Source organism: Oncorhynchus gorbuscha, linkage group LG06 (genome assembly GCF_021184085.1).
Source record: "Oncorhynchus gorbuscha isolate QuinsamMale2020 ecotype Even-year linkage group LG06, OgorEven_v1.0, whole genome shotgun sequence".
Lineage (NCBI taxonomy): Eukaryota > Metazoa > Chordata > Actinopteri > Salmoniformes > Salmonidae > Oncorhynchus > Oncorhynchus gorbuscha.
In genome coordinates, this window is record NC_060178.1 from 7,935,294 (window position 1) to 7,961,545 (window position 26,252).

Below are 26,252 nucleotides of genomic sequence, written 5' to 3' on the forward strand. Positions count from 1 at the left end.
ATGGGGGCCATTATCATCTAACAAGGTCATTGTGGGTTGATGCATGGGGGCCATTATCATCTAACGAGGTCATTGTGGGTTGATGCATGGGGAGACCATTATCATCTAACGAGGTCATTGTGGTGTGAGGTAGGGGGAGACCATTATCATCAAATGAGGTCATTGTGGTGTGAGGTAGGGGGAGACCATTATCATCTAACGAGGTCATTGTGGGTGATGAGGTTATCATCTAACGGGGGAGACCAGACCATTATCATCTAACGAGGTCATTGTGGGTTGATGCATGGGGAGACCATTATCATCTAACAAGGTCATTGTGGGTTGATGCAGGGGGAGACCATTATCATCTAACGAGGCCATTGTGGTGTGAGGTAGTAGGAGACCATTATCATCTAACGAGGTCATTGTGGGTTGATGCATGGGGAGACCATTATCATCTATCATTATCACTGTCAGCCACAGCATCATGAATTATATTGATGGTCCTCTCTCTGCACTATAATTTCTACTGTTTATCATGGACTGTTTACTGTTCATCATATCATCAAGTACATAATCCACGGAATAGACTGGTACTTAATGCACCGTCATGTAAGATTTGTTTATGACAATTCTGAATGCAATCGCAGGAAAATCACTTTTGAAAGCAGTTTTGGATGCGGATCCCAGCTTTCCATTACTGCCACGTTTATTTTTCTACTCCTAAAATTGAGGGGGTGGCATCATTAATGATGATGATGTTGGGTTAAATGCGGAAGACACATTTCAGTTGAATGCATTCAGTTGTACAACTGACTAGGTATCCCCCTTTCCCTTTAGGCGCAACAGATCTCTTAAAGGGGCAATGGCGTCTTAAAAGGGCAATGACAAACACTACATGGACAAAAGTATATTTCAGCCACATCCGTTGCTGACAGGTGTATAAATTGAACACACAACCATGCAATCTCCATAGACAAACATTGGCGATAGAATGGCCCGTACTGAAGAGCTCAGTGACTGAAGAGCTCAGTGACTTACAATGGCACCTTTCCAACAGGTCAGTTTGTAAAAGTTCCGCCTTGCTAAAGCTGTGGAAACGTCTAGGAGCAACAACGGCTCAGCCGCGAAGTGGTAGGCCACACAAGCTCACATAACAGGACCGCCGAGGGCTGAAACGGGTAAAAATCATCTGCCCTCTGTTGCAACACTCACTACCGAGTTCCAAACGGCCTCTGGAAGCAACGTCAGTGTAACAGTGTTGCTTCTGTCCCTCTCCTCGCCCCTACCTGGGCTCAAACCAGGGACCCTCTGCACACATCAACAACTGACACCCACAAAGCATCGTTACCCATCGCTCCACAAAAGCCGCAGCCCTTGCAGAGCAAGGGGAACAATTACTTCAAGGTCTCAGAGCAAGTGACGTCACCGACTGAAACGCTATTAGTGCGCACCCCGCTAACTAGCTAGCAATTTCACACCGGTTACATCAGCACAAAAACTGTTTGTTGGGAGCTTCATAAAATGGGTTTCTATAGCCGACCAGCCGTACACAAGCCTATAATCACCATGCGCAATGCCAAGCGTTGGCTGGAGTGGTGTACAGCTTGCCGCCATTGGACTCTGGAGCAGTGGAAATGCGTTCTCTGGAGTGATGAATCACGCTTCGCAATCTGGCTGTCCGATGGACGAATCTGGGTTTGGCACCAGATGGGGGAGACTGGGAGCCAGGCCAAATCGACCGACATCAGTGCCTGACCTCACTAATGCTCTTGTGGCTGAATGGAAGCAAGTCCCAACAGCAATGTTCCAACATCTAGTGGGAAGCTTTCCCAGAAGAGTGGAGGCTGTTATAGCAACGAAGGGGGGACCAACACCATATTAATGTTGTTGGGGTGGCAGATAGCCTAGTGGTTAGAGCGTTGTACTAGTAACCGGAAGGTTGCAAGTTCAAATCCCCGAGCTGACATGGTATAAATCTGTCTGTTAACCCACTGTTCCTAGTTGAAAATAAGAATTTGTTCTTAACTGACTTGCCTAGTTAAATAAAATAAAGGTAAAGACCATGAGTTTGTAATGAAATGTTCACCGAGCAGTGTGCAGATACTGTTGGCCAGAAACCAATGAAATTAAAACATTTCAGTGAATAATAATTAATAGTAATTTCTAAATAATAATGAATAATAACAATCAGGATGTTGTGTACAATGAATTATGTATATAAACCCTGTTTTGCTGACGTTATGTATTGGCCATTGAGAGGCTTTGAAGCCAACGGTCGGCCATATTGGCTCTCCCCAGTAGAAGCAGTGCTCCATAGGAATCAATGGAATTCTACAGTATTTACAATGAAATGTTTCAAGGACAAAATTACATGTATATAAGAATTGTTGTTGTTGTAGTGCAGACAGTAACATTAGTACTCTCTGAAAAGAATACTTTAAAGATTATTTTTATGTTTAGCTCACGTAATCTAATTTAAAAGTATGCACTAAAGTGTCTGTAATAAACGTGTCAAGAAATAATGTAGACTAAACATGAATAAATGTATTTATATATAGCTTCCAAACATGTTTTACAAATGAGGAGTACTAAAGATGGCTGTGGGGTGTCTTCAGTACAGCGCCCCCTGTCTGTCATCCAGGGTTTATACACATCGCTGTGTCCAATGGGGTAAATGCAGATGGGACCAATCCCATGCTTCTGTCTCTCTATTTGTAATAAAGCCTATTGCTAATAGCACATCTGATTATAATATGTATATATATATTTCATTTCTGGAGGTGGAAATTGTATTTTAGATGATGTCGGCAACATACATAATTATTTTTTATTTTTTTAAAAGTTTTGGAGTAGAATGTCCATTTTAAAAAGTCTCCAGAACTGAGCTTCTCAATCCTTCTACCTAAAAATGATCCCTAAGCATGGTAACTGGAATCGGTTTAAAACATGATCCTCTTTCCCTAAAAGCATGATGGTCATTTTGGCCTCCCCCCCTTCCCCCCTCGCAGACAATCGACCTGAGATCGACTTCAGTTTCAGTCATGGGATGTTTTGTTGTTGTTTCTTGAACCCCTGTTCAAAATCTGCTTTTTTAACATAGATTTTCATAGTGGCAGTGACTGCTGACACATAATATGATTTTAATTTTTTAAATTTTATTTTACCTTTATTTAACCAGGCAAGTAAGAAAAAATTCTTATTTTCAATGACGGCCTAGGAACAGTGGGTTAATTGCCTTGTTCAGGGGCAGAACGACAGATTTGTACCTTGTCAGCTCAGGGATTTGAACTTGCAACCTTTCGGTTACTAGTCCAATGCTCTAACCACTAGGCTACCCTGCCAAATGATTGTGAGACAGCTTCAGGATGTAGGGAGGTGTTGCTGATGAAGGCTGTCACCGCTGAGGGGACAACCATGTAGCAGTGTGGTGAAAAACACACCCCATCGAGACTCTGTGAAGTAGTTAAATGTCACAACAGTAGGGAGAAGAAATAAAATCATTCACCTCTAATGATGAAATCTGTAGCGGTAGGAGAATTCACTCAATAGACCATTCATATTCAAATGAGTAGTTTAGCATGACTCAGACGTCTCTGTGCATCCGAAATGGCACCCTATTACCCTACATAGAGCACTAGTTTGCACCTAGGGCTCTGGTCGAAAGTAGTGCACTGTCTAGGTAACAGCCTCTGTCTATTCTGAGCGCGATCCGAGCAGAGAAAAAATAACACCCTGGTGTCAGATCCGTTTGTGCGGTCAGATCTGTGACGAAGGCTAGTTAAAAATACGATCGTGACGCAGGACTCGTGGAACTAACGTTCCTCCGTCTCTCTCTCGAGGTCACGTTTGGGTCATCGCTAAAGACTGAGAGGATCCTAAAGAGCTGAGCTCTGTCCGAAAATCCCCTTCGTTTGGATTAAAGAAAACTGTTAAAACATTCCGGACTTCTTTCAGACTCTGGCGATGGCAGAACGACCGACATGATTTAGCTTTGAACTCCCACTCATCCCTTTTCAAATCAAATCAAATCAAATTTTATTTGTCACATACACATGGTTAGCAGATGTTAATGCGAGTGTAGCGAAATGCTTGTGCTTCTAGTTCCGACAATGCAGTGATAACCAACAAGTAATCTAACTAACAATTCCAAAAAAAAAACTACTGTCTTATACACAGTGTAAGGGGATAAGGAACATGTACATAAGGATATATGAATGAGTGATGGTACAGAGCAGCATACAGTAGATGGTATCGAGTACAGTATATACATATGAGATGAGTGTGTAGACAAAGTAAACAAAGTGGCATAGTTAAAGTGGCTAGTGATACATGTGTTACATAAGGATGCCGTCGATGTTGTAGAGTACAGTATATACATATGCATATGAGATGAATAATGTAGGGTAAGTAACATTATATAAGGTAGCATTGTTTAAAGTGGCTAGTGATATATATATATATATATATATATTTACATCATTTCCATCAATTCCCATTATTAAAATGGCTGGAGTTGGGTCAGTGTCAATGACAGTGTGTTGGCAGCAGCCACTCAATGTTAGTGGTGGCTATTTAACAGTCTGATGGCCTTGAGATAGAAGCTGTTTTTCAGTCTCTCGGTCCCAGCTTTGATGCACCTGTACTGACCTCGCCTTCTGGATGATAGCGGGGTGAACAGGCAGTGGTTCGGGTGGTTGATGTCCTTGATGATCTTTATGGCCTTTCTGTAACAACGGGTGGTGTAGGTGTCCTGGAGGGCAGGTAGTTTGCCCCCGGTGATGCGTTGTGCAGTCCTCACTACCCTCTGGAGAGCCTTACGGTTGAGGGCGGAGCAGTTGCCGTACCAGGCGGTGATACAGCCCGCCAGGATGCTCTCGATTGTGCATCTGTAGAAGTTTGTGAGTGCTTTTGGTGACAAGCCGAATTTTTCAGCCTCCTGAAGTTGAATAGGCGCTGCTGCGCCTTCTTCACGACGCTGTCAGTGTGAGTGGACCAATTCAGATTGTCTGTGATGTGTATGCCGAGGAACTTAAAACTAGCTACCCTCTCCACTACTGTTCCATCGATGTGGATAGGGGTGTTCCCTCTGCTGTTTCCTGAAGTCCACAATCATCTCCTTAGTTTTGTTGACGTTGAGTGTGAGGTTATTTTCCTGACACCACACTCCAAGGGCCCTCACCTCCTCCCTGTAGGCCGTCTCGTCGTTGTTGGTAATCAAGCCTACCACTGTTGTGTCGTCCGCAAACTTGATGATTGAGTTGGAGGCGTGCGTGGCCACGCAGTCGTGGGTGAACAGGGAGTACAGGAGAGGGCTCAGAACGCACCCTTGTGGGGCCCCGTGTTGAGGATCAGCGGGGAGGAGATGTTGTTGCCTACCCTCACCACCTGGGGGCGGCCGTCAGGAAGTCCAGTACCCAGTTGCACAGGGCGGGGTCGAGACCCAGGGTCTCGAGCTTGATGACGAGCTTGGAGGGTACTATGGTGTTGAATGCCGAGCTGTAGTCGATGAACAGCATTCTCACATAGGTATTCCTCTTGTCCAGGTGGGTTAGGGCAGTGTGCAGTGTGGTTGAGATTGCATCGTCTGTGGACCTATTTGGGCGGTAAGCAAATTGGAGTGGGTCTAGGGTGTCAGGTAGGGTGGAGGTGATATGGTCCTTGACTAGTCTCTCAAAGCACTTCATGATGACGGAAGTGAGTGCTACGGGCGGTAGTCGTTTAGCTCAGTTACCTTAGCTTTCTTGGGAACAGGAACAATGGTGGCCCTCTTGAAGCATGTGGGAACAGCAGACTGGTATAGGGATTGATTGAATATGTCCGTAAACACACCGGCCAGCTGGTCTGCGCATGCTCGGAGGGCGCGGCTGGGGATGCCGTCTGGGCCTGCAGCCTTGCGAGGGTTAACACGTTTAAATGTCTTACTCACCTCGGCTGCAGTGAAGGAGAGACCGCATGTTTCCGTTGCAGGCCGTGTCAGTGGCACTGTATTGTCCTCAAAGCGGGCAAAAAAGTTATTTAGTCTGCCTGGGAGCAAGACATCCTGGTCCGTGACTGGGCTGGGTTTCATCTTGTAGTCCGTGATTGACTGTAGACCCTGCCACATGCCTCTTGTGTCTGAGCCATTGAATTGAGATTCCACTTTGTCTCTGTACTGACGCTTAGCTTGTTTAATAGCCTTACGGAGGGAATAGCTGCACTGTTTGTATTCAGTCATGTTGCCAGACACCTTGCCCTGATTAAAAGCAGTGGTTCGCGCTTTCAGTTTCACGCGAATGCTGCCATCAATCCACGGTTTCTGGTTAGGGAATGTTTTTATCGTTGCTATGGGAACGACATCTTCGACGCACGTTCTAATGAACTCGCACACCGAATCAGCGTATTCGTCAATATTTCCATCTGACGCAATACGAAACATGTCCCAGTCCACGTGATGGAAGCAGTCTTGGAGTGTAGAGTCAGCTTGTTCTGACCAGCGTTGGACAGACCTCAGCGTGGGAGCCTCTTGTTTTAATTTCTGTCTGTAGGCAGGGATCAGCAAAATGGAGTCGTGGTCAGCTTTTCCGAAAGGGGGCGGGGCAGGGCCTTATATGCGTCGCGGAAGTTAGAGTAACAATGATCCAAGGTTTTACCACCCCTGGTTGCGCAATCGATATGCTGATAAAATTTAGGGAGTCTTGTTTTCAGATTGGCTTTGTTAAAATCCCCAGCTACAATGAATGCAGCCTCCGGATAAATGGTTTCCAGTTTGCAAAGAGTTAAATAAAGTTCGTTCAGAGCCATCGATGTGTCTGCTTGGGGGGGGATATATACGGCTGTGATTATAATCGAAGAGAATTCTCTTGGAAGATAATGCGGTCTACATTTGATTGTGAGGAATTCTAAATCAGGTGAACAGAAGGATTTGAGTTCCTGTATGTTTTCTTCATCACACCATGTCCCGTTAGTCATGAGGCATACGCCCCCTCCACTCTTCTTACCAGAGAGATGTTTGTTTCTGTCGGCCCCGATGCTTCCATAGGGGTAGTGTCCGAAATGGCTCCCTATTCCCTATGTAGTGCACTACTTTAGACCAGAGCTCTATGGACCCTTTGGTCAACAGTAGTGCACCACCTTTTAGGGAACAGGGAGTCATTTGGGACCCAGAGTAGAAAGTCTTCACAGAATTAACACGGACCTTTCTCCTTTCTCCTCCATACATGACATTGATTGTTATAAAGGGCATTTTAATAATGTTTACATATCTTTCATTACTCATCTCATATGTGCAGTTGAAGACTGAAGTTTATATACGCCTTAGCCAAATACATTTAAACTCAGTTTTTCACAATTCCTGATATTTAATCCTACTAAAAAAACAATCTTGTCTTAGGTCAGTTAGGATAACCACTTTATTTTAAGAATGTGAAATGTCAGAATAATAGTAGAGAGAATTATTTATTTTTTATGTTTACATATCTTGCGTTACTTATCTCATGTGTATATACTGTATTCTATACTACCTACTGCATCTTAGCCTATGCCTCTGTCGTTGCTCATCCATATATTTATATATTCTTAATTCCATTCCTTAGATTTGTGTGTATTGTTAGATATTACTTGTTAGATATTGCTGCACTTTTGGGAACTAGAAGCACAAGCATTTCACTACACTCGTAATAACATCTGCTAACCATGTGTATGTGACAATACAATTTGATTTGATTTGATTTGATTGAAGCCAAACAAATACAGGTAACTAGGTTACCAGTTGGTTAGAATGCAGCGCTAACAATGCTAAAGGTTGTGACTAAAATTCCTGCAGCAATCACATAGTGTAGGCATATGGGGATAATAGGGTATGCTAACCTGCACAGTCTAGTACTGTGCTGCCTGTCCTGTCCACTTCACCACCTAGTGTACTGTGTTGGTCTGTCTTTGGCAGAAGCAGTGAAGGACCGTTATGTATGGAAGGAATAGCAATGTTCAAGCATTACCTTTATACCTAAAGTAACCACATGTCCTGACCACTGCTCGTTCGGTCTGTCTAGGTCTGACAGAAGGTGTCAAGGACCACTACGAGGAGGAGGCAGAAGCTAGTACGTACGAGGCAGGAAGGACAGACGAGTCGTTTCTCATTCATAAACCTGCCACCCGAGCTAAATTAGAGGCACGTGTAGATTCGCTTCAGGTACCGTATGCACGTGCGCGCACACACACACACACACACACACACACACACACACACACACACACACACACACACACACACACACACACACACACACACACACACACACACACACACACACACACACACACACACACACACACACACACACACACACACAAAAACACACACACAAACACACACATAGACAGACACCCTCACCCAATAACCAGAATAACATTGCACCAATCTTTTCCAATGTCTCACAGTTACGCAGCTTATGAATGGGTTATGAATGCCTTATGTAGGTATCCTAATCAGGTTTACTGTTAAACACATATTTCCGTAGGGGACCAACCCTGGGCAGCCGTCCGGTCTGCTGTTCAGAGATGGGAAGAAGCGTATCGATTACATCCTGGTCTATAAGAAGTCCAGTCCTCTGGTGGAAAAGAGAGTCACCTTTGAGAGGAACCTGAGAGCTGAGGGGCTGATGCTGGAGAAAGAGGTAGGGTAGACTTACATGCTCTAATATACCATAGTATACAGGAAATATCTGGTGTTGTAGTAATCCAGTCCACATAGTCTCTGTCTCTAGTCCAGTCTCCAGACCAGATATTGAGTGTCGTGGTCTCTAGTGCGGTCTCCAGACCAGATATCGAGTGTCTCGGTCTCTAGTGCAGTCTCCAGACCAGATATCGAGTATCTCGGTCTCTAGTGCCGTCTCCAGACTAGATATCGAGTGTCTCGGTCTCTAGTGCGGTCTCCAGACCAGATATCGAGTCTCGGTCTCTAGTGCGGTCTCCAGATTAGATATCGAGTGTCTCGGTCTCTAGTGCGGTCTCCAGACTAGATATCGAGTGTCTCGGTCTCTAGTGCGGTCTCCAGACTAGATATCGAGTGTCTCGGTCTCTAGTGCGGTCTCCAGATTAGATATCGAGTGTCTCGGTCTCTAGTGCGGTCTCCAGACTAGATATTGAGTGTCTCGGTCACTAGTGCGGTCTCCAGACCAGATATCAAGTGTCTCAGTCTCTAGTGCTGTCACCAGACTAGATATTGAGTGTCTCGGTCTCTAGTGCAGTCTCCAGACTCGATATCGAGTGTCTCGGTCTCTAGTGCAGTCTCCAGTCCAGACCAAATCAAATCAAATGTATTTATAAAGCCCTTCTTACATCAGCTGATATCTCAAAGTGCTGTACAGAAACCCAGCCTAAAACTCCAAACAGCAAGCAATGCAGGTGTAGAAGCACAGTGGCTAGGAAAAACTCCCTAGAAAGCCCAAAACCTAGGAAGAAACCTAGAGAGCAACCAGGCTATGAGGGGTGGCCAGTCCTCTTCTGGCTGTACTGGGTGGAGATCATAACAGAACATGGCCAAGATGTTCAAATGTTCATAAATGACCAGCAGGGTCAAATAATAATAATCACAGTAGTTATCGAGGGTGCAACAGGTCAGCACCTCAGGAGTAAATGTCAGTTGGCTTTTCATAGCCGATCATTCAGAGTATCTCTACCGCTCCTGCTGTCTCTAGAGAGTTGAAAACAGCAGGTCTGGGACAGGTAGCACGTCCGGTGAACAGGTCAGGGTTCCATAGCCACAGGCAGAACAGTTGAAACTGGAGCAGCAGCACGGCCAGCTGGACTGGGGACAGCAATGAGTCATCATGCCAGGTAGTCCTGAGGCATGATCCTAGGGTTCAGGTCCTCCGAGAGAGAGAAAGAGAGAAAGAGATAATTAGAGAGAGTATACTTAAATTCCCACAGGACAACAGATAAGACAGGGGAAATACTCCAGATATATCAAACTGACCCTAGCCCCCCGACACATAAACTACTGCAGCATAAATACTGGAGGCTGAGACAGGAGGTGTCAGGAGACACTGTGGCCCCATCCGATGATACCCCCGGACAGGGCAAAACTGTCAGGATATAACCCCACCCACTTTGCCAAAGCACAGCCCCACACCACTAGAGGGATATCTTCAACCACCAACTTACCATCCTGAGACCAGGCCGAGTATAGCCCACAAAGATCTCCGCCACGGCACAACCCAAGGGGTGGCGCCAACCCAGACAGGAAGATCACGTCAGTGACTCAACCAACTCAAGTGACGCACCCCAAATGTTGTTCTGAAAGATGAATACAGAAATACTGGATATTTTGAACTCTTATTATGGTCTTGAATAGGACTCACATTTTTTGGGTCACGGTCTTGTCCACCTCCCAGTCTCGGTCTTGACTCAGACCCCCCCACCCCCTCTGGTGTCGGTCTTGACTCTGCCCCCTCCCCCCTCTGGTCTCGGTCTTGTCTCGGCCCCCTTCCGGTCTCGGTCTTGACTCGGCCCCCTCCGGTCACGGTCTTGACTCGGCCCCCTACCCCCTCTGGCCTTGATCTTGACTCGGCCCCTCCGATCCAACAGGTGCCAGACGTGCTCAATGGCATTGAGATCCTGGCTCTTTGCTGGCCATGGCAGAACACGGACATTCCTGTCTTGCAGGAAATCACGCACAGAACGAGCAGTATGGCTGGTGGCATTGTCATGCTGGAGGGTCATGTCAGGATGAGCCTGCAGGAAGGGTATCACACGAGGAAGGAGGATGTCTTCCCTGTAACGCACAGAGTTGAGATTGCTTGCAATGACAAGAAGCTCAGTCCGAGGATGCTGTGACACAGCGCCCCAGACCATGACGGACCCTCCACCTCCAAGTCGATCCCGCTCCGGAGTACAGGCCTCAGTGTAACGCTCATTCCTTCAACGATAAACGTGAATCCGACCATCACCCCTGGTGAGATAAAACCGCGACTCGTCAGCAAAGAGCACTTTGTGCCAGTCCTGTCTGGTCCAGTGATGGTGGGTTGGTGCCCATAGGGAATGTTGTTTCTGGTGATGTCTGGTGAAGACCTGCCTTACAACAGGCCTACAAGCCCTCAGTCCAGCCTCTCTCAGCCTACACATGCCCTCAGTCCAGCCTCTCTCAGCCTACACATGCCCTCAGTCCAGCCTCTCTCAGCCTATTGCGGACAGTCTGAGCACTGATGGAGGGATTGTGCGTTCCTCGTGTAACTCAGGCAGTTGTTGTTGTCATCCTGTACCTGTCCCGCAGGTGTCATGTTCGGATGTACCAATCCTGTGCAGGTGTTGTTACACGTGGTCTGCCATTGCGAGGACGATCAGCTGTCCATCTTGTCTCCCTCTAGCGCTGTCTTAGGCGTCTCACAGTACGCACATTGCAATTTATTTCCCTGACCACATCTGCAGTCCTCATGCTTCCTTGCAGCATGCCTAAGGCACGTTCACGCAGGTGAGCAGGGATGCTGGACATCTTCCTTTTGGTGTTTATCATAGTCAGTAGAAAAGTCTCTTTAGTGTCCTAAGTTTTCATAACTGTGACCTTAATTGCCTACTGTTAGTGCCTGAACGACCGTTCCACAGGTGCATGTTCATTAATTGTTTATGGTTTAATTAATGAACATGGTCCTAAATGATATCATAATCGCCATTGATTAAAAAAACAATACTGTGCAGCCATCTTCAAGGCTGGTGCCACAGGGTTCAAATCTCGGGCCGACTCTTTTCTCTGTATATATCAATGATGTCGCTATTGCTGCTGGTGATTCTCTGATCCACCTCTACGCAGACGACACCATTCTGTATACATCTGGCCCTTCTTTGGACACTGTGAAATGTAAAAAAATAAAAAAATATAGAAAAATTGAACAGGCATGGGAAACAGTGTTTAAACCCTTTACAATGAAGATCTGTGAAGTTTTTTTTACGAATTATCTTTGAAAGACAGGGTCCTGAAAAAGGGCCGTTTCATTTTAGTACATACTCTTTCCCATATTCTCCCTTCAGCTCTGTATTAATGACTCTTTGTCTTTGTATCTGGCCACAGAAACTAGAGTGAAACCCACTTTTTAGACAATGCCCTGAATTTGTTTTATTTATCTAGGGTAGCCTAGTGGTTAGAGAGTTGGACTAGTAACTGAAAGGTTGCAAGATCAAATCCCCGAGCTGACAAGGTACAAATCTGTCGTTCTGCCCCTGAACAGACAGTTAACCCACTGTTCCTTGGCCGTCATTGAAAATAAGAATTTGTTCTTAACTGACTTGCCTAAAGGTTAAATAAAGGTTAAAAAAAAGATAAGTGCTTTGGCACTCGTGAGTATTTTCTCAAATATTGTCATCAGATTGTTAGATACTAGTTGTTGTTTTTTTCGGTCACAAGCTAATTTCTAGTTTTGTGCCCTCTCGAAAGCCGTCTCTGACCAACACCGACATCATGTTTGTGAAGATTCATGCTCCGTGGGACACTCTCTGTAAATACGCTGAGCAGATGAATATCAGGATGCCATTCAGGTAGCACTTCATAAGAATACCTACTTCCTAATGCATTATAAACACATTTATAAGGGTTATGAGCTATACATAATGCATTATAATGGACGAAATAAGCGTTAATAACTGCTCATCAAACATCTGTAAACAACAGCACATTCAATAAAGCAATTAGGACTATTTGTATGGCTTGATCTGTTGGATTGTTCCACCCACAATATCTCATTTATTGGTATTTATCTTTCAGGAAAAAAAGTTACTTTACAGATTGGAAGAGCAAAACTATGGGCAGGTAAGTGGATTTTCAGTGTGATCGTAAAGTTCAGCCACAGTCTGCTGCTGAGCTGACTGGCTCTGCACTGCGGAACACTTCTAATGAAATACACCTTCGGCAGCATTCAGCACAGCTGGAGTGACTCTGTTCTCTCAAGATGAGAGCTCTAGTTGTTATTTTATGATGCAGCCATCATCATCCATCAGGGAGTTAGATTATCTAGCTGTTTTAAGATACAGCCATCATCATCCTTCAGGGATTTAGATGATCTAGCTGTAAGATACAGCCACAGTCTGCTGCTGAGCTGACTGGTTGAGCACTGCGGAGCACTTCTAATGAAATACACATTCGGCAGCATTCAGCACAGCTCAGAGTTAGAGCATTCAGAGCATTCAGCACAGAGTTAGATGATCTAGCTGTTATTTTATGATGTAGCCATTATTGAGCATCAGGGAGTTACTTGCCTATCTTCCCTCCACTCCTGTACTCTCTAAACAAAGCATGGAAGAGGTTAACTGTCATTTAATCACAGAGGGTGAATGGGTCAAACTGTTATTTAGCTCTACCCCCAGAGGACTTCATTCAGGATTTTCTGAATTAGTTCAGGATTAGTTTATCTATTTAAACATGTTCTGTTGTGTGTAAGAATGTGCGATTTAAGCTCTGTTTAAGCCCAATAAGTCACCCTGAATAAAGTAAATGAATCATAATGATGCAGTCACCCGATGGAGACGTTTATGGAGGTTTAGAAAGACCGTTGTAATTATAGGACTATAACATTCTGTTTGTGTAGACAGTATAAACAGTTCAAATGGATGTCATGGTGACACTAATGTGCGGCAGTTTACTCTGGTTGAGCCAGGCTAACTACTCATTTTTATCACTGAGCAAACACAACAATCTCTAGGATAATCCTCGTAATGAATTCATCAATACTCTATTTTCTGTTGTTTCTCCCTGCAGCCGGTTTCATCTGAGGTGTCGTCAGATAAAGAGTTGGTTACCCAGGAACCCCATGAAGCTGGACAAAGAGGCCTTACCTGATCTAGAGGAGACAGACTGCTATACAGCCCCCTTCAGCAGGGCACGCATGCACCAGTATGTTCTATACCTAAACCCTAACCCTTACCTGACCTAGAGGAGACAGACTGCTATACAGCCCCCTTCAGCAGGGCACGCATGCACCAGTATGTTCTATACCTAAACCCTAACCCTTACCTGACCTAGAGGAGACAGACTGCTATACAGCCCCCTTCAGCAGGGCACGCATGCACCAGTATGTTCTATACCTAAACCCTAACCCTTACCTGACCTAGAGGAGACAGACTGCTATACAGCCCCCTTCAGCAGGGCACGCATGCACCAGTATGTTCTATACCTAAACCCTAACCCTTACCTGACCTAGAGGAGACAGACTGCTATACAGCCCCCTTCAGCAGGGCACGCATGCACCAGTATGTTCTATACCTAAACCCTAACCCTTACCTGACCTAGAGGAGACAGACTGCTTAACCTAACACCCTAACCTAACCCCCTAACCTAAACCCTGATCTAACCCCCTAACCTAACCTCCTAACCTAACCCCCTAACCTAACCTCCTAACCTAAACCCTGATCTAACCCCCTAACCTAACCCCCTAACCTAAACCCTGATCTAACCCCCTAACCTAACACCCTAACCTAACCTAAACCCTGATCTAACACCCTAACCTAACACCCTAACCTAAAACCCTAACCTAAAACCCTGATCTAACACCCTAACCTAACCTCCTAACCTTAACCCCCTAACCTAACCTAAAACCCTGATCTAACCCCCTAACCTAACCTCCTAACCTAACCTAAACCCTGATCTAACCCCCTAACCTAACCTCCTAACCTAACCTAAACCCTGATCTAACCCCCTAACCTAACCTCCTAACCTTAACCCTACCTCTAACCTAACCTAGAGGAGACAGACTGCTACACAGCCCCGTTCAGCAGGGCAAACATGCGACACACACACACACACACACACACACACACACACACACACACACACACACACACACACACACACACACACACACACACACACACACACACACACACACACACACACACACACACACACACACACACAGCTACACAGCTCTAACAGCTTGTGAATAGGGATAGAATAGATAGACTGGGTTATTTGTATTCTATGATGTGTGTTTGTATAGGCTGCATTGGAGAGTAGAGGAGGACATGATAAAGGCTATCATAATACAGCCTACAGCCGCGGTAACTGGTTCTGTTATGACAACCCCTAATCTCCCTTTCTTAACTCTTTTGTTTTCATCTCCTCATCTCATTCTGCCATTTTGTTTTCATCTCGTCTCATTCTGCCATTTTGTTTTAATCTCATCACTTTCTGCCAGTTTGTTTTCATCTCCTCGTCTCATTCTGCCAGTTTGTTTTCATCTCCTCAGCTCTTTTTGCCAGTTTGGTTTCATCTCTTCATCTCTTTGACAACCTTTGTTCTTCAAATAAACAGTTACTGGTCCTGGAAAGCTTTGCTATTTTAGTGGGAAGTTTATTATATGAAGAGGTATTGATATGTTTTAAGAATGTGATTGACTGCTGACTGCCTTTTATAAGATCTTGGTTGTTGGTTTCTACTCTCCTCAGTTTTACAACTATGGATTCTTGTCTAGCAGGCTTGGCGGTTAACTGATAGCAGATACTTTAGAAAAACTAGATGATTACTTCTTGGATTACTTTTAAATTCAGAAAGGATGTTTGCGAGAGAAAAAAATCATTACGACACCTTTCAGTTTACTCAAAGACATTCAATTCAGCGCTGAAAAAATACCCAAGTTTAAGTTTGTTCCACCTGAGCGAGTCTGACCACAAGTCAGAAACCACTGTGATGTCAGAGACCACTGTGATGTCAGAGACCACTGTGATGTCAGAGACCACTGTGATGTCAGAGACCACTGTGATGTCAGAGACCACTATGATGTCAGAGACCACTGTGATGTCAGAGACCACTGTGATGTCAGAGACCACTGTGATGTCAGAAACCACTGTGATGTCAGAGACCACTGTGATGTCAGAGACCACTATGACAACACACCAAATCTTTTTTTGTCTTATTCTAATGTCTGTTAAGAGGGAAAGTATTCATAAAGTAACTGAAGGTAATCCAATGACATTTTCTGAGTTTGGGTAATCCCTAAATTACGTTGCTGATTAACATTTGGGACAGGGAACTAGTAACTGTAACTGATTACAAAAAAATAAAGTAACCTATCAAACCCTGCTGTCTAGAATGGATGATCATGTGTACTATATCATAAATCTTTAGCAAATCCTTGCTACCCCCCCCCCCCAAGTGGGTTAACCCCATTGGAGCGATGCATAGTGGGACTGCCTTTCACGCCAGTGACCAGGGCTCTGTTCCCACATCCTCTGTTTGCTATAAAAGACAATGATGACTTGTTTGTTTTACTCTCTTCTCTCAGTTTTACCATCAACAACAGACAGACGTTCTTCTCCAACTCCACCAGAAGCAGAATAGTCCACCATGTTCTCCAACGCACCAAGTATGAGGACGGGAAGTCTAAGATGGGTACGGATCTACAGTATCCATATCTATCTATCTATCTATCTATCTATCTATCTATCTATCTATCTATCTATCTATCTATCTATCTATCTATCTATCTATCTATCTATCTATCTATCTATCTATCTATCTATCTATCTATCTATCTATCTACTGTATAGGTATACTTTAAATATTGGGGGTTGTCCTTAAATCTTATTGCATCTTAGGCTTTGAAACACCCTGTGTAGACTCAATGTTCATTGTACAAAACAAAATGCAGTATTTTACAATGTGAAATACAGTGACTGTGAATGATAATCCAATAATACTACAGTTCAACGTGATGGTACATAATACCAATCATCATAGTATTACTGTATATCCAGTACTATTCTCAGCAACAAAAAGAAACGTCCTCTCACTGTCCACTGTTTTTATTTTCAGCAAACTTAACATGTGTAAATATTTGTATAAAATTTGTATGAACAAAATTCAACAACTGAGACATACAATGAACAAGTTCCACAGACATGTGACTAACATGTGACTAACAGAAATGGAATAATGTGTCCCTGAACAAAGGGGGGGGATCAAAATCAAAAGTAACAGTCAGTATCTGGTGTGGCCACCAGCTGCATTAGGTACTGCAGTGCATCTCCTCGTCATGGACTGCACCAGATTTGTCAGTTCTTGCTGTGAGATGTGTCAGGTTCACCTTGGGGTCATGACAGGGGCTGTACCAAATGTTTGATGTATTATATTAATATATAATAATAATTGATTATGCTTATGTTGTATTAATAGAAGGGTAAGGGTTATAAGACCCCTCCCCCTTACATTTATAGGGTCCTAGACTACAGATTAACAATATAGATATGCATTATAAGGTTTAATATGGTTCCACAGTCTTTTCTAGTCTCTGTCTCTTATAAAGAAACGGTCTGAGAGATGTGTGACTGAGACAGAACTCTGCAAGGAAGTGAAAGAGATAAGAGATGAGTCAGACATTCCAATATAAATCAACTTGGGGACATTTACTGCTGAGCTTTTCGATAACACTGAAACTCTTGTTTGTATAGCTGTGTGTGCATGGGATTGGTCTCATGTGTAGAAGGTAATGATGTAGGCAGGGACTGGGGGCTTAATAAAATAACTTGGACCCTTTGCTATTGTGCAGAACTTATTGGGAAACATGTGTGCTATGTTCCTGTTGTCAACTTCTGTCTGCAATTGCGTTAATAAAGGTTTTTGATTGATTTTCTTAAAGATATTGTCTGGTGTATCTCGGGCATTTGCTGTTGCCATCCTGTACCTGTCCCGCAGGTGTCATGTTCGGATGTACCAATCCTGTGCAGGTGTTGTTGCACATGGTCTGCCACTGTGAGGACGATCAGCTGTCCGTAGCGCTGTCTTAGGCATCTCAAAATACGGACATTGCAATTTATTGCCCTGGCCACATCTGCAGTCCTCATGCGTCCTTGCAGCATGCCTAAGGCACATTAATGCAGATGAGCAGGGACCCTGTGCATCTTTCTTTTGGTGTTTTTCATAGTCAGTAGAAAGTGTCCTAAGTTTCCATAACTGTGACCTTAATTGCCTACCGTCTGTAAGCTGTTAGTGTCTTAACGACCGTTCCACAGGTGCATGTTCATTAATTGTGTATGGTTCATTGAACAAACATGGGAAACAGTGTTTAAACCCTTTACAGTGACAATCTGTGAAGTTATTTGGATTTTTAGGAATTATCTTTGACAGACAGGGTCCTGAAAAAGAGACGTTTCTTTTTTTGCTGAGTTTAGATCTGAAACACAAAAGTATGTGGAAACCCTTTCAAATGTCTGAATTTATATATCAGGTAATATATATCCAATACTATATATCCAGTACTACTATATCCAGGACTATATATCCAGTACTATATATCCTGTACTATATATCCAGTACTACTATATCCAGTACTATATATCCAGGACTATATATCCAGTACTATATATCCAGTACTACTATATCCAGTACTATAAATCCAGTACTATATATTTAGTACTATATATCCAGTACTATATATTTAGTACTATATATCCAGTACTATATATCCAGTACTATATATTTAGTACTACTATATCCAGTACTATATATCCAGTACTATATATTTAGTACTACTATATCCAGTACTATATATCCAGTACTATATATTCTGTACTACTATATCCAGTACTATATATCCAGTAATACATATCCAGTACTATATATTTAGTACTACTATATCCAGTACTACTATATCCAGTACTATGTATCCAGTACTACTATATCCAGTACTATGTATCCAGTACTACTATATCCAGTACTATACATCCAGTACTATATATACAGTACTATATATCCAGTACTATATCCAGTACTACTATATCCAGTACTATATCCAGTACTATATATCCAGTACTACTATATCCAGTACTATATATCCAATACTCTATATCCAGTACTATATATCTATCTAGTACTATATCCAAAGCGATCAATGTGTGCATACATTCTATATCCAGTACTATATGAGCTCCAGTAGTTCTATATATTCCAAAGGGTAGTTCTATAGTTCTGGGAAGGATGTGAGTTCTACTACTATATCCAGTACTATGTATCAATACTCTATATCCAGTACTATATATCCAATACTCTATATCCAGTACTATATATCCAGTACTATATATATCCAATACTCTATATCCAATATTATATATCCAGTACTATATATCCAATACTCTATATCCAATACTATATATCCAGTACTATATATCCAATACTCTATATCCAGTACTACTATACATTATACTCTATACAGGTCAATGATCGAGATGTTTAAAAAGGGAAGGCATTAGCTAATACAGTGAAACCTATGAATTGTCTGTCTTCTTTCTGTTTTCCTCTGTCCTGCTGATCACATTTGTCTCGTTTGAACTTGTGTCGTTTATCTGTGTATGCATCGTCACGTGGTTTGCTGTTTCAAATCGTTTGGGGATATTCTGTTGAATACAATTTGGCACTCTAGAAACTAAGGAAGGAAAGATGAGGACATCTAGCATTTAGAATTTGGTGGCTTTGGTTAGTTAATAATGGTGGCTTTGGTTAGTTATTAATAGTGGCTTTGGTTAGTTATTAATGGTGGCTTTGGTTAGTTAATAATGGTGGCTTTGGTTAGTTATTAATGGTGGCTTTGGTTAGTTATTAATAGTGGCTTTGGTTAGTTATTAATGGTGGCTTTGGTTAGTTATTAATGGTGGCTTTGGTTAGTTATTAATAGTGGCTTTGGTTAGTTATTAATGGTGGCTTTGGTTAGTTATTAATGGTGGCTTTGGTTAGTTAATAATGGTGGCTTTGGTTAGTTATTAATAGTGGCTTTGGTTAGTTATTAATGGTGGCTTTGGTTAGTTAATAATGGTGGCTTTGGTTAGTTATTAATAGTGGCTTTGGTTAGTTATTAATGGTGGCTTTGGTTAGTTATTAATGGTGGCTTTGGTTAGTTATTAATAGTGGCTTTGGTTAGTTATTAATGGTGGCTTTGGTTAGTTATTAATGGTGGCTTTGGTTAGTTATTAATGGTGGCTTTGGTTAGTTATTAATAGTGGCTTTGGTTAGTTATTAATGGTGGCTTTGGTTAGTTATTAATGGTTGCTTTGGTTAGTTATTAATAGTGGCTTTGGTTAGTTATTAATGGTGGCTTTGGTTAGTTATTAATAGTGGCTTTGGTTAGTTATTAATGGTGGCTTTGGTTAGTTATTAATGGTGGCTTTGGTTAGTTATTAATGGTGGCTTTGGTTAGTTATTAATAGTGGCTTTGGTTAGTTATTAATAGTGGCTTTGGTTAGTTATTAATAGTGGCTTTGGTTAGTTATTAATGGTGGCTTTGGTTAGTTATTAATAGTGGCTTTGGTTAGTTATTAATGGTGGCTTTGGTTAGTTATTAATGGTGGCTTTGGTTAGTTATTAATGGTGGCTTTGGTTAGTTATTAATGTTTGTCGCGTCCTGACCATAGAAAGCTTTTATTTTCTATTGTAGAGTAGGTCAGGGCGTGACTGGGGGGTTGTTCTAGTTTATATTTTCTATGTGGGTGATTTGTATGATTCCCATTTAGAGGCAGCTGGGTATCGTTGTCTCTAATTGGGGATCATACTTAAGTAGTTTTCTCCACCTGTGGGTTATGGGAAATTGTTTATGTTTAGTTGTCTGTTCCCACTGCATTGTCGTCACGGTTAGTTTATTCTTTATTTGTTTTGTATTTGCTTAAGTTTCACTTTATTCATTAAAAGTATGTGGAACTGTACGTACGCTGCGCCTTGGTCCGACCATCATTATTACTAACATCGTAACAATTGTTGCTTTGGTTAGCTATTAATGTTGGCTTTTGTTAGCTATTAATGGTGGCTTTGGTTAGTTATTAATTGTGGCTTTAGTTAGTTATTAATGGTGGCTTTGGTTAGTTGTTAATGGTTGCTTTGGTTAGTTATTAATGGTGGCTTTGGTTAGTTATTAATAGTGGCTTTGGTTAGTTATTAATGGTGGCTTTGGTTAGTTATTAATGGTGGCTTTGGTTAGTTATTAATAGTGGCTTTGGTTAGTTATTAATGGTGGCTTTGGTTAGTTATTAATGGTGGCTTTGGTTAGTTAATAATGGTGGCTTTGGTTAGTTATTAATAGTGGCTTTGGTTAGTTATTAATGGTGGCTTTGGTTAGTTAATAATGGTGGCTTTGGTTAGTTATTAATAGTGGCTTTGGTTAGTTATTAATGGTGGCTTTGGTTAGTTATTAATGGTGGCTTTGGTTAGTTATTAATAGTGGTTTTGGTTAGTTATTAATGGTGGCTTTGGTTAGTTATTAATGGTGGCTTTGGTTAGTTATTAATAGTGGCTTTGGTTAGTTATTAATGGTGGCTTTGGTTAGTTATTAATGGTTGCTTTGGTTAGTTATTAATAGTGGCTTTGGTTAGTTATTAATGGTGGCTTTGGTTAGTTATTAATAGTGGCTTTGGTTAGTTATTAATGGTGGCTTTGGTTAGTTATTAATGGTGGCTTTGGTTAGTTATTAATGGTGGCTTTGGTTAGTTATTAATAGTGGCTTTGGTTAGTTATTAATAGTGGCTTTGGTTAGTTATTAATAGTGGCTTTGGTTAGTTATTAATGGTGGCTTTGGTTAGTTATTAATGGTGGCTTTGGTTAGTTATTAATGGTGGCTTTGGTTAGTTATTAATGGTGGCTTTGGTTAGTTATTAATGGTGGCTTTGGTTAGTTATTAATAGTGGCTTTGGTTAGTTATTAATAGTGGCTTTGGTTAGTTATTAATAGTGGCTTTGGTTAGTTATTAATAGTGGCTTTGGTTAGTTATTAATGGTGGCTTTGGTTAGTTATTAATGTTTGTCTTTGGTTAGTTATTAATGTTTGTCGCGTCCTGACCATAGAAAGCTTTTATTTTCTATGGTAGAGTAGGTCAGGGCGTGACTGGGGGGTTGTTCTAGTTTATATTTTCTATGTGGGTGATTTGTATGATTCCCATTTAGAGGCAGCTGGGTATCGTTGTCTCTAATTGGGGATCATACTTAAGTAGTATTTTCTCCACCTGTGGGTTATGGGAAATTGTTTATGTTTAGTTGTCTGTTCCCACTGCATTGTCGTCACGGTTAGTTTATTCTTTATTTGTTTTGTATTTGCTTAAGTTTCACTTTATTCATTAAAAGTATGTGGAACTGTACGTACGCTGCGCCTTGGTCCGACCATCATTATTACTAACATCGTAACAATTGTTGCTTTGGTTAGCTATTAATGTTGGCTTTTGTTAGCTATTAATGGTGGCTTTGGTTAGTTATTAATGGTGGCTTTAGTTAGTTATTAATGGTGGCTTTGGTTAGTTGTTAATGGTTGCTTTGGTTAGTTATTAATGGTTGCTTTGGTTAGTTATTAATGGTGGCTTTGGTTAGTTATTAATGGTTGCTTTGGTTAGTTATTAACGGATGCTTTGGTTAGCTATTAATGGTGGCTTTGGTTAGTTATTAATGGTGGCTTTGGTTAGTTATTAATGGTGGCTTTGGTTAGTTATTAATGGTGGCTTTGGTTAGCTATTAATGGTTGCTTTGGTTAGTTATTAATGGTGGCTTTGGTTAGTTATTAATGGTGGCTTTGGTTAGTTATTAATGGTGGCTTTGGTTAGTTATTAATGGTGGCTTTGGTTAGTTATTAATGGTGGCTTTGGTTAGTTATTAATAGTGGCTTTGGTTAGTTATTAATGGTGGCTTTGGTTAGTTATTAATGTTTGTCGCGTCCTGACCATAGAAAGCTTTTATTTTCTATGGTAGAGTAGGTCAGGGCGTGACTGGGGGGTTGTTCTAGTTTATATTTTCTATGTGGGTGATTTGTATGATTCCCATTTAGAGGCAGCTGGGTATCGTTGTCTCTAATTGGGGATCATACTTAAGTAGTATTTTCTCCACCTGTGGGTTATGGGAAATTGTTTATGTTTAGTTGTCTGTTCCCACTGCATTGTCGTCACGGTTAGTTTATTCTTTATTTGTTTTGTATTTGCTTAAGTTTCACTTTATTCATTAAAAGTATGTGGAACTGTACGTACGCTGCGCCTTGGTCCGACCATCATTATTACTAACATCGTAACAATTGTTGCTTTGGTTAGCTATTAATGTTGGCTTTTGTTAGCTATTAATGGTGGCTTTGGTTAGTTATTAATGGTGGCTTTAGTTAGTTATTAATGGTGGCTTTGGTTAGTTGTTAATGGTTGCTTTGGTTAGTTATTAATGGTTGCTTTGGTTAGTTATTAATGGTGGCTTTGGTTAGTTATTAATGGTTGCTTTGGTTAGTTATTAACGGATGCTTTGGTTAGCTATTAATGGTGGCTTTGGTTAGTTATTAATGGTGGCTTTGGTTAGTTATTAATGGTGGCTTTGGTTAATTATTAATGGTGGCTTTGGTTAGCTATTAATGGTGGCTTTGGTTAGTTATTAATGGTGGCTTTGGTTAGTTATTAATGGATGCTTTGGTTAACTATTAATGGTGGCTTTGGTTAGTTATTAATGGTGGCTTTGGTTAGCTATTAATGGTGGCTTTGGTTAGTTATTAATGGTGGCTTTGGTTAGTTATTAATGGTGGCTTTGGTTATTAATGTTATTAATGGTGGCTTTTAGGTTAGTTATTAATAGTTGCTTTGGTTATTAATAGTTATTAATGGTTGCGTTGGTTAGTTATAGTTATTAATGGTGGCTTTGGTTAGTTATTAATGGTGGCTTTGGTTAGTTATTAATGGTTGCTTTGGTTAGTTATTAATGGTGGCTTTGGTTAGTTATTAATGGTGGCTTTGGTTAGTTATTAATGGTGGCTTTGGTTAGTTATTAATGGTTGCTTTGGTTAGTTATTAATGGTGGCTTTGGTTAGTTATTAATGGTGGCTTTGGTTAGTTATTAATGGTGGCTTTTAGTTATTAATAGTGGCTTTGTTAGTTATTAATGGTGGCTTTGTTATTAATAGTTAGTTATTAATGGTGGCTTTGGTTAGTTATTAATGGTGGCTTTGGTTAGTTATTAATGTTTTGTTAGTTATTAATGTTTGTCGCGTCCTGACCATAGAAAGCTTTTATTTTCTATGGTAGAGTAGGTCAGGGCGTGACTGGGGGGTTGTTCTAGTTTATATTTTCTATGTGGGTGATTTGTATGATTCCCATTTAGAGGCAGCTGGGTATCGTTGTCTCTAATTGGGGATCATACTTAAGTAGTATTTTCTCCACCTGTGGGTTATGGGAAATTGTTTATGTTTAGTTGTCTGTTCCCACTGCATTGTCGTCACGGTTAGTTTATTCTTTATTTGTTTTGTATTTGCTTAAGTTTCACTTTATTCATTAAAAGCATGTGGAACTGTACGTACGCTGCGCCTTGGTCCGACCATCATTATTACTAACATCGTAACAATTGTTGCTTTGGTTAGCTATTAATGTTGGCTTTTGTTAGCTATTAATGGTGGCTTTGGTTAGTTATTAATGGTGGCTTTAGTTAGTTATTAATGGTGGCTTTGGTTAGTTGTTAATGGTTGCTTTGGTTAGTTATTAATGGTTGCTTTGGTTAGTTATTAATGGTGGCTTTGGTTAGTTATTAATGGTTGCTTTGGTTAGTTATTAACGGATGCTTTGGTTAGCTATTAATGGTGGCTTTGGTTAGTTATTAATGGTGGCTTTGGTTAGTTATTAATGGTGGCTTTGGTTAGTTATTAATGGTGGCTTTGGTTAGCTATTAATGGTGGCTTTGGTTAGTTATTAATGGTGGCTTTGGTTAGTTATTAATGGATGCTTTGGTTAGCTATTAATGGTGGCTTTGGTTAGTTATTAATGGTGGCTTTGGTTAGCTATTAATGGTGGCTTTGGTTAGTTATTAATGGTGGCTTTGGTTAGTTATTAATGGTGGCTTTGGTTAGTTATTAATGGTGGCTTTGGTTAGTTATTAATAGTTGCTTTGGTTAGTTATTAATGGTTGCTTTGGTTAGTTATTAATGGTGGCTTTGGTTAGTTATTAATGGTGGCTTTGGTTAGTTATTAATGGTTGCTTTGGTTAGTTATTAATGGTGGCTTTGGTTAGTTATTAATGGTGGCTTTGGTTAGTTATTTATGGTGGCTTTGGTTAGTTATTAATGGTGGCTTTGGTCAGTGATTTTTGGTTGCTTTGGTTAGTTATTTATGGTGGCTTTGGTTAGTTATTTATGCCTCTTGGATATCGTTACTTATTTATGCTTCTGGGATTTGTTTAGTTATTTATGCCTCTGGGATTTGAGAGTAGATTTGGGGGCAATTATAATGTATTTTCTAATGCAGGACTTGTTGTGTTGGTGTGGGCTGATTAAAATGTAATCCACTGTAGTTGGTATTCTTCCAATGCTAGCTGATCCTCTAGTCTACTCCATGATCCATCATTCTGTCTAATGTTGTTGTTGTTTTCTCTCCCTTCCACAGACTGATCCCAGATCTGTTTGTGCTGTATAGCGATGGACATAAGAGTTGGATAGGATATGATATTTAGGCAAAGCATTAGCTATACAGCACAAACAGATCTAGGACCAGGCTTGTCCCTCTCATTCACACCTCTTGTCTGTTTGCCCTGTTACTTGTTTGCTGATTAGAGTTTGGCCTTGAAGGGCTCTATGTAATATTAAAGTACTGTGACCTCTCTATGCCTCCTAAACCAATAAGATCAGAGCGTGCTAAATAAGTGACAAATCCTCTTCAAATCCCCTCGGTCGTGCACGTGACCTAATAAATGTAGGACCTAAATCAGAGGATGACGTTGTCTTTCAGAGACCTACTCCTGATGCTGCCAAGGGATGAACTACACACACACACACACACACACACACACACACACACACACACACACACACACACACACACACACACACACACACACACACACACACACACACACACACACACACACACACACACACACACACACACACACACACACACACACACACACACACACACACACACACACACATCAGAGACCTACTCCTGATGCTGCCAAGGGATGAACTACACACACACACACACACACACACACACACACACACACACACACACACACACACACACACACACACACACACACACACACACACACACACACACACACACACACACACACACACACACACACACACACACACACACACACATACCGATCTCGTCACTGAATCAGACATGCTAAAGGATTATTGCTAAGTAGTGTCCGGCTAAAATACGAAAATGTTGACAATGTTTGCTAGAACATTTACCTTAGCTCCACATTCCTCCTCTTACCAATACTACTGCTTGATACTCCTACTAGATATTACTACTAAATATTACTACTAGATACTACAACTAGATATTACTACTATATACTACTACTAGATACTACTATTAGAT

At 41.5% G+C, this 26,252-nt stretch overlaps 1 protein-coding gene across 1 annotated transcript in view; it reads left to right on the forward strand.

Annotated features, from left to right (window-relative positions):
• Positions 1–26,252, forward strand: part of LOC124037477 (anoctamin-3-like) — a 176,051-nt gene that overhangs the window by 67,442 nt on the left and 82,357 nt on the right. Inside the window, 6 exon segments of the mRNA XM_046352214.1 lie at positions 8,010–8,149; positions 8,478–8,633; positions 12,386–12,486; positions 12,713–12,757; positions 13,703–13,837; positions 16,224–16,330. Of these exon segments, the coding sequence (XP_046208170.1) occupies positions 8,010–8,149; positions 8,478–8,633; positions 12,386–12,486; positions 12,713–12,757; positions 13,703–13,837; positions 16,224–16,330 (684 nt within the window).